The sequence below is a fragment of the Papaver somniferum genome, chromosome 4 (assembly GCF_003573695.1).
Source record: "Papaver somniferum cultivar HN1 chromosome 4, ASM357369v1, whole genome shotgun sequence".
Lineage (NCBI taxonomy): Eukaryota > Viridiplantae > Streptophyta > Magnoliopsida > Ranunculales > Papaveraceae > Papaver > Papaver somniferum.
The window spans coordinates 9,883,475-9,893,242 of record NC_039361.1 but is presented as its reverse complement, the minus strand read 5'-3'; the positions used below and the strand labels follow the sequence as shown (position 1 = coordinate 9,893,242).

Sequence of the window (9,768 nt, the reverse complement as noted above, 5' to 3'; positions counted from 1 at the left end):
CGGCGAGTTCCTTAACGTGCAGGGTTTGATTGAACAGGAGATCATGTCAACTACATACTCACCCTGCCACCACAACCTCCATCAGCATCACAACAACCATCGCCACCACCACTTTCTCAGCGTTAGCTGTTTTAAAGAGCTTGAAGATTGATTAATTCTTGAGATGTAAATATATTTTTTTTCTTCTTTTTTTTTTATTTGGAAATTTGATTTTGATAATGACGAAAATTGATTGTTTTTTTTAGTTTGATAATGACGAAAATATTACGGTACATTAATTGTTATTGATTTTAGTTGATTTTCTTGTGGGCATATGCAAAATTGGAATTCGCAATCTCGTGCATACTATTGTTGGTCGAATGCATGTTTTCGCTTCATCTCTTGGAATAATATCAATAATATTCGCACAATGCATAGATATGTTTGATGCAAATAAGTGGCCCAAACTCTGTTTGATTTGGGCCTGTTGTGATTTTACTAGTTATGTTCCCCAAGATATATGAGATGAAGAGTATTGTATATTAGGAGAAACAATGTCCCAGAATAGGAATATAAAGATCAAGATAGACTTATCCAAGAAACTATGGCTTATAAAAAAAAAAAACTATGAAATTATGGGATTATAGCATGAAAGTAATCAAAAAGTGATGGTCATGGCTACATAGTCTGTGTTGTATGCTTATTAGTATCAATGAACTCTATGTCCATTCCAATTTGCAAAATAGTGGTGAATTACTTCAAATGAATACATCTTAGCCTACAGGGGATCCATAGACCACGAGAAACCTAGCATGGACATTTCTTTGCTCTTGTACAGCAAATTTCATATGAAGATGGTTTGTTTCTCTGGCAATCAGATCAATTAACCAGAACTTCACTATTTGGAACCACCAAGTCTTTAAAGTCTTGTTTTAGCAGAGCTGATACGGTTACAAGTTTTCAAATGACCAAGTCTTCTATTTTCACTCCCGATTGATTAGTTTACAAACATTGATACTTGTGCACAGAATGATATCAAAACAATTTCCTAGAAAAGACGGCAAGGATCGTTTTTAAACTAGACAACCCTCCTTAAGGGTGTCCTTACAAGGCATCTCGTGCAGCGATTCGACATGTGATGGCATCTGCAAGTGTTGATATTCCAAGTTCCAGACCAGATATTTTGAAGTGCTGAGAAGGAAGGATCTGAGTATTAGTAGATTCGATAAAACGTGGATCTAAGTATTAGTGAAGCTACAAAGTTACACACCTTCTGGATTTGGGCGTTGTTTGCTCCTGTTGCCAACTCTTCCAAGTCAATCTCTTTCCCATCTATAAGCTTGTCAACAGCTTTCATCTAAGTATAGCAGTATCAGTGTCAAGATGATCATTAGTGATATTACTATAAATGCCAAGAGTAGAAGTTTGACGAAGTGGTGCAACATTTATGACAGAATAGAATGCTCCTTTTACCTCATCAGGAGAAGCAAACTGGGCAGCAAGAACATAGGTAGTGGTTTCGGAGATACCACATCTTTTCAGTGATTCCGTAATCTAGAATTACAAAAGGATCTCGATGTCAAAATTCTACTAAAATGAGAAAGATAAAAAAAGTATGGGTAAATTAGGGCAAGTGGGTACATGCTTAGATCCTGAGTAGTTGAAGACAAGCTCAGAATGAAGAGTACGTGTGGTCAGTGAATCTCTTGATTTGGCGATAAGAGTCTTTTGCGCAGCTGCTAGGAGGGGAAAAACATCTGGTATCTGCTCATTTATTGATAAGTACGCACCAGACAAGCATGGACAAAAATGATATATGTAAGAAAGGACCATGGTAATAGTGAATCCTGAAGAAATGTTAACAAAATTGTGCAGCAGATCTTACAAGTGATGCATTAAGAAATGCTACTTCAGGTTCTAGTGTTCCAGCGTGCATCAAATTTAGGAGTTCCCTGCCAGAATTCAAGTTTATTAGTCTCTTCTGCGCCTTTTGCCTTACAAGATCATATGATATAGAAAGTCAAAGGTATACAGCTCAAAGATACACTAGAAGAGGAACAAAAAGTAGCTTGCTACTGGGGTTCTCAATCGTCGCCCTTGCCTTGCTCTACTGCAAGGGCCTGACGCACCCTTATAAAAAAATAAAACGAGAAGGCCTGATTAGCAAAATTTATGCAAGTCCTTTATTTCGCAAGACAGGACTCGTAGGATTAGCATACATGAAAAATTAAGACGGCAATAAAAAAACTGATTTACATGTACGCTGTAAACTTTATTGTACACGTGCATTAAGTGTGTTAAAATATATACGACACTGTAAAGAGGCTTACCAGCAATTCGTGACCTACAAGAAAGAATACCAAGACTTCCTCAAGCCTAAACATGAACCTCTACTTTGTTGCAACACTTTTAGAACTTACAAAATATAGATAAAATAATCCTTTCTAACCCCCATTTTTTTACAACTTCTCCTAGCTATAGCAACATTTACTTCCTAATTACCAGAAGTTTCCAATTAGAAAAATGAACACTCAAATCTAACACTGTTCTGAAGCTGCAACACACTGATTGCACTAAATTTTTAGAACTACACTCCAAATACACTACATTAAAGTCCATTTTGGTCAACATAATGATTTGCCTCAATACACAACAGAAAAAGTACAGGCTATTAAACCACCTATCTCTTCCAACACGGCCATAAAAAAATATTGTTTTTCTTGCAAAAAGAAATTTGAAACTGTGAAACACCTCCTTTTGGGGTGTGCTTTTGCAAAACCCATATGAGCTTTACCTTCTTGTACTACTCTACAGGTCCTACCTTACTCCGGGAATGTTTTCTGAGACCATACAATTTCTGACTGAATAACTTCTACATCCAGGGTGACTGTGAGAGGATCATTCACTTTTTGCAAGGGACCAAACACAGTGTCAAATGGAAATGTCTGACTATTATGTAGCAAGTGACTCAAATTCGGCAAAATGTCAATCTTCTCCGGGACTCACTTTCGTTTACTGAACTGGAGATACTGCCTGCTGCTGATGCTTTAGCCAAAAAAGGAAGAACTTCTATAATTGAACAAGTCTGGTTTTTAAAATTTGCATATCTTTTTGTATCACTATTTACCAGTAGACAGGTATTATGGTCGTATGTATCCACTAGAGAACTATACCATAAGTGTAAATTTATGTCATTGAAGGGAAGAGATACAGGCAGACACCGAGGTTTTGAATTTATCTAGGGAAGCAGCAGTGGATGGCTCTATCCTCTCACTGGTTTCTAATAGGTCCTTTTATTCTCAAAAAAAAAAAAAAAAAAAAGTTATCAATTGATTACGACATATACAGAGAGAGGTAGAGAGAGTACTTGGAATTGCTGACGTCTTTGTAAAGGGCGAGAAAAAGAGAGGTTCCATCCACATCGTACGACTTCATGGCTGATTTGGTGATTCTTTACAGTTTGTTGACTTGCCTAATGACAGACCAAACAATAGGTAAATTAATCAGAAATCTGCCTCAGACTATTCTACAATTACTTTTTCAGAGTTGTCAACTAGGTGCAATTGAGGACCAAAAGGAAATAAAGCAAAGGGAAACCCTTCACTTCATTTATGGCATATACTCCTAATATAGATCAAACTACAACCTCAAACATACATACTACTCTGTGTGATAATTTAGTACACATAAATTGGCTCCAAATCAAAACTTACAAATCCGAAGTGAATTGGCCTTATTATACATTGACAATATTCACATTTCTGGGTATCTCAAATTTCAGCAGGTTTTTATTCTCTCGAAAGCACATAAACATCTTATGCCAGTTAAGCACTCATGATTTCTTTCTCAGAATCAAGAAATAACAGACGGAAAGAATTGTTTCGTGTAAGGCTATTTATAAAAACCAAACAAAATTCAGTCGATCATTTAAACAAACATTTATTGGACATCAAGTTACAAGCATAGCCAAACTCAAAGTACTTAAATACCCGATAATGAAATCCCAAGAAGATTCAACCTTACCCAAATAATAAGACCCTTGCTAACAAACACTAACTAGATGACTGCTGCCGCAGTGGGGGGCGACGAAGAAACTAACCAGACCGAAGATCAAGGAAGCGACATTTGCAATTGCAAAACAATCTGAATTTAAACGATATTAGCAAAACAATCTAAATTTGTACATAAAATCATAATTCTTCCATCATTCCTATCTTTTCTCCCACAAAAGCCACCACCATTGACTTCAATCCCAGATTCTATCTTCTAGGAAACACACACATACCAACTCTTTCACTGTCAAAACAGCCTACCAAGCCCCAATTTTTCACAAGCAGAATTCAACACCGATGTTCAACATATCTATTTCGTTACTAACAATATTAGTGGAATATTATGAGACTCAAGTACCAAGCAGAAAGTCACACAAGTCACTGTAAGTACAAGTAACTCATGCAATAGCCTTTTCTTCATCTCACAGATGATATCCTAGAGTTTTACCCAGCAAATGTCCTAAAAGTATCTTCACTGGATAGATGATGAACATGAGATCATAGGATTAGTGTAGTTACATATAAAACACACATGTAAAGATTAGATGATGTATTGTCAACCAGTACGTACACGACTATAATTTTTACTAAAAGCTATCAACACTTGTAACCTCATAAGCATAGTTTACTTCATTTTTGCTAGTCCTGGCTAACTTCCATTGTCAGAGATTGAGACTCAATTTGAACAGAACGTCACAGACATAAGTGTAAAATGGACAACATAAGGCAAGCACTAAACGGAAGAGAAAACGGATTGAAGAATGGCCAGAATTCCATATTCTGGGCCCTCAGAATTACCATAAACTACAGTTCAAAATTCCATGGTGGTAAACATCTTAGCCTTCACAACTTCCTTGGCAATCAACGAATTCAAATTTGAAGTGATTCTCACTATCAAATCACTAACTGTTACAGTTAAGCCACAAACTTAAATTAGAAAATTATCGAGGTATAATGCACCTCAGGATAGGTGTCTCCCTGTAACAGGTACTTAATGCGAAAATCCATAGTTCCAATGACACTTTTGAGCATGGCATTGAGCGATCGCATTCCTTTCTAACAGCAATAATGCACATGAACGGTTGTATAGTCTCTCCTTACATCGCCTCTACATTAAACTCCTACATCGACACGAAACTATTAAGAACTATTCTTATGTGATGCTAGTTTTCCTTAGTTGTAGCTGTAGTTTTACCAGCTCCATGAGTTTCTTTTTGAAGCTACCCACATAGAGGAACTTCAATAAGAAAAACTGACCCTACATAGACAGTAATTAAGCCATTCTAATTAGGTCACTACGAAGGAGGGGATATTTTCGCAGAGAAAACTACCAACCAGGTTCTCCTATATCCATGATCATATGCATATTCGCAGGAATTTGTAATTTCCTAAACTCCATAAACGAAGGATTTAAAAGAACAGTTTGTTCCTCTATGTCAAAATCACCATCAAATACATAAGCACCAATATAAAGTAGCAGGCTACTCCCTGATACTTGATAAAGTAGCAGAATCATTCATCTCAACCTATCAACGGTGTATAGGTCTTAAGCTCACAACTGTAAGACATAGGATAACACCATTGAACTATGCACCCATTACCCAAAAACCTTAAATAAACAAAACCAACTGATTAAATCCTCTTTAAAATTCAAAACTAAAATAAAACTTAAGGCACGTGTTCATTGAGATATTTTATCAAACAGCAGTAGAGCAATACTGTTTACTATTCTTTTGGCAGAGACGACCAAAGTAGTAATGGTGGAAATCTGAGGAATAAAAATACCTTGAAGAATAAGTAGAGAGAGATCGAAGCAGCTGTGCTTTCTGGGTTAGCCTGAAATTCTCACCTTCTAGTCACTGCTCAATTTAGCAAAATCTGAAAATCTGAAATTCTCACGATGGTAAGAGATGACTAGAATTGAAAAATACCCCTTAAACTGAGTACAAATCAAACGACAAATTCACTAATCTCCTCACACAGTTGAAGAACAAACAAAAAAAACAGGACTAAACCCTAATTTCTCCCCTCTGATTTTCCCGCGGCCGCTTTGTAATGAGCACTCTAACGTGCTGGGCTAAGTCAACTCCGACTCCTATACGTGCGATTTTATCAGCTTCCCGAACTATGCGTGATTTTTACGTTCTGAACGAGGAGTCGGAGAACTAAATCGGCCCATTCCCCTTTGTTTTTTTTCCGAAAGAACATTTTTTTGGGACTACTCAAAAAAGGTGGAGACTACTTTGTGATATAAATGTCCACCCTACATTATAAGGGGTGTCCTAAAAGATTAGGAAAGACTAATCTGCCCTTATTCTAATTAAGGTTATAACTAATCCTAATAACCCACTAATCTAACCCACTACCCACTAATTAAATCCTAATTAAAACCTTAATAAAAACTTATCAGTTTCAAAACTGATTATTCTTTTCTTCTTCTTCTCCTCCTCTTTTCCTCTTCTTCGTCAACATCGACGTTAATCGTTGATTCGAAAAAATTTCATTGTCGATTAATCAATCTTCATAAGCAATGCGTGCCAAGCAAACACCCAGACTTGCAGGATTGAGTCTGGGACTCCCACATATAGTGAATCTCCCAAAATAATTGTTACTTCAAAAAGAACTTGAACCACCGCTAAAAGGAAAAATCAATCATCCAATATCAACCAAGAAGTCTGATTCAAGTGAAATGCAAATCCGTGAGTAATTTCCTTCATACCCATTCTTTTCAATTCGTTATTTTTTGAAGAAATCGATTAAAAATCATCAAAACCTATTGGAAATGGTAGTTACAGTAGACGTTTCGGCTAGGAGAATTTTTTGTATAACCCTAGAATTGCTAACCGAACTCCAAAAATAAGAACAGTTCGGTGTGCTCGCAAAAAATTGAAAAATATCTGGTGACCGAACTACACAGTTCGGTCTACTCGAAAAAAAATCTCTCGTCACAGAACTCAATTTTTCCTTTGAAAGAATGAGTTCGGTTTTGTCGATAATTTCTCTTGCTAACCGAACTTTTAAAATATTTAGTTCGCTGTGCTCGCAAAAAAACTCTCGTAACCGAACTAAAATTTTCAAAAGTTAAGAATGAGTTCGGTTTTGTCGATAATTTTTATGGTCAACCGAACTTTTGAAATATGTAGTTCGGTTACGATGTAAAAAAAAAATTGGTAACCGAAATATAGTCTGCTAATCACAAGTGTTGTGTTTACTTTATTCTTTAGTTCTATTTGACTTGATAACACAATTTTCTCTTATGTTTAGCTAATACTTTGGTTTTTGTTCATTAGGAACAAAGGAAAAAGATTGAGACTACAACTAAATGAGGATTTGAAAACTCCCACCCCTCGTGGAGCAAAACATTTAGGTTTCCGAAAACGTGGTGCCACAAATGCTAAACATGGAGGGGGCTTGTTACTGGAAGTCAACCAAGATAATGTTCGTGATGTAATCCAAGATGTCAATGAAGAGGTGATGGACAATTGATAATGTTATTGAAGAAGATAATGATGATAAATAAGAGCAAGGAAATGAAGGCCAAGGAAATGAAGAGGTTGAATAAAAGCAAGGAAATGAAGACCAAGGAAATGTAGAAGAAGAAGAACTAGAACCCGACAAAGAAGGAGAAGGACAAGAGGAGGAAGAGGATGGAGACGATGAAGAGGAGGAAGAGGATGGAGAAGAGAGAGAGGATGATGATGAAGAAGAAGAGGAAGATGATGGAGAAGAGGGAGAGGATGATGATGAAGAAGAGCAAGAAATTGTTCCTGTTAAAGAGAAAAAGAAGCCGAAGCCGCCTGGCAAAAGATACTCACACATTCCCCATCCTGATTTGTGTTTTCCACCAGTGGACCCAACTTATGGTACTCCAAATGATGGAGGGGAAGCATTGTTTGGCTACAAACACTCATGGGATGCGAAGATCTATGCGACAAAGGTATTCTTTAAGTTCATAGTGTTACGTTCTTTTCGTATTAATAGTGTTTCGTCAAGTATTAATAGTGTTATGTTCTTTTCGTAGGATCATAACGATGCATTTCGTCTTATTAAACGTCAAAAGGCGTCCACATGGGATCTTTATTTGGAGTGTGACGAGTTTGTAGGCAAGGTTAAAGAATGTGTATTATGGATAGCTATTGAGTTAGCACATGTGGAATTTGACACTGTTGTCGTATCCGCATTTCTCGAGAGGCATTATCCCGAGACATATGCTATGCATCTTTCATTCGGCGAGATGGGAATTACTCCCGATGATTTCCATAATATCACCGGCTTACCAGTGGAAGGTAAATGTCTTAGAGAAAGATACAACCCCTCAATGAGTTATGAAGCTCTTGAAGATTTGGCTCTAAAATGTCTAGGATGGGATGCAAGAAATTATGAATGTGAGTTTATACGTGTTGTGAGGTCTCCTCAACGTGGAGATGAGTATGATCCAAGAGAGGCAAATGGAACATTGAAGAAGAAGGTCAAGAATTTCAAGTTGGTAAAGTTGAAGACAACATTTGGAGGGACAAAAAAGAAGGTAGAGAAAGGAAAGTTGGTGATGGACAGGGAGACCCTTAGGCATCATATCACCGCTTTTTGGTTATATATGCTAGGAACTGTCATTTACCCCGACACTTCTGGAAATAGGGTGGAAATTATCTACAACTTTTGGAGCATCTCGATGAGATGAACAAATACTCTTGGGCCACTGGTGTTCTTGCTTTTGTTTTAGAAGAGATGAGCAAAGGGTCGAGGATTGAGTGTAATCAAATTGGAGGTTACTTAACTCTTGTTCAGGTGAGTTTTTCTACATTGTTAATTAGCAAATTATTCGTAAAACTTTTCTGCTTCCAATTCAATTTTCATGTACGTGGATATTTTCGTATTTTCGCATAGGTTTGGATTTACGACCACTTCCTTAAATTGGGATTGGCTAGGGAAAAAGACCCTTATCTCTATGACCAACCTACAGCAGGAAAATGGTTGTTTTTGGATGCACAAAAGAAGTCTAAAGTAGAGCAGTTGACTTCGTTGAGGGAGAAATTAGATAAACTTACGGTAAACGATGTGGTATTTCACTCATACGCCGTACCCGATGATGTCTCTGTAGATGAAGACGACTTGAATGCTTTCTCTAGCGTCACGCCTTACTATGGACCAATTTGGTATCCTAACGGCTATGCAATATATAATCCAAGGAGAATACTAAGACAACTTTGTTGCATCCAAATGGATCCCGACGTGGAGAAAGAAAATTTCACTTTGATGGTTCAAGGAACAAAGAACACCGAGAAGTATTTTGAGCCAAATCATGAACCAACTCCTGCGGTAGCACATTGGAATGCACTTACTAACTACCACATACCAAGAGGTGATTTGGTACCTTGTGAGGGAGATGTAAATGCATGTCAGGAAGATTATATGGAGTTTTATGAAGAAATTAGTCATCCTTTTGTGATAAATAAAGATTAACAAGCTAAGGCTGATGCGACAAAGGCAAAGGAGAGAGAGGTTAAGAGAGCTCAGAAGGAGATGCCTATTTGTGGAGAAGAAGCAAAAAGGTTATGGGATAATGTGGTAAGAAAATTTCTTTCTCTTATACTTTTCGGTTGTCTCAAACTATTGAAAAAATATTTACTTGTGCTTAAAATTGGAATTAGGTGTTGAAGGGTTCGAAATTGTTGAAGAAATGGATGGCTAAAATCAAAAGTGGAGAGCCGATGGAGACTAAGAAACAAACCGCCTATTA

General features: G+C 37.0%; 1 protein-coding gene across 2 annotated transcripts; it reads right to left on the bottom strand.

The window, feature by feature from the left end:
- Nucleotides 1–773: 773 nt before the first annotated feature.
- Nucleotides 774–6,120, bottom strand: LOC113274717 (EKC/KEOPS complex subunit TPRKB-like). Of its 2 annotated transcripts, XM_026524104.1 has the most exons (7): nt 5,817–6,119; nt 3,347–3,451; nt 1,865–1,931; nt 1,621–1,743; nt 1,453–1,533; nt 1,250–1,336; nt 774–1,170 (listed from the first exon to the last, which is right to left on the bottom strand). In XM_026524104.1, the coding sequence occupies exons 2-7, from the start codon at nt 3,412–3,414 to the stop codon at nt 1,084–1,086; spliced, it is 513 nt and encodes a 170-aa protein (XP_026379889.1). In that variant the 5' UTR covers nt 3,415–3,451; nt 5,817–6,119; the 3' UTR covers nt 774–1,083. The 2 variants fall into 2 exon arrangements, with proteins under 2 accessions (XP_026379889.1, XP_026379890.1); XM_026524105.1 differs by lacking the exon at nt 3,347–3,451 and having other exon boundaries at nt 5,817–6,120.
- Nucleotides 6,121–9,768: the final 3,648 nt, after the last annotated feature.

Bases quoted from the DNA above. Each gene is read 5' to 3' on its own strand.
- LOC113274717 (XM_026524104.1), bottom strand. From the start codon at position 3,414: ATGAAGTCGTACGATGTGGATGGAACCTCTCTTTTTCTCGCCCTTTAC. The intron at 1,932-3,346 runs GTACTCTCTCTA...GAATTCTGGCAG, and splicing joins AAAGACGTCAGCAATTCCAA to GGAACTCCTAAATTTGATGC. The intron at 1,744-1,864 runs GTAAGATCTGCT...ATAAATGAGCAG, and splicing joins CATTTCTTAATGCATCACTT to ATACCAGATGTTTTTCCCCT.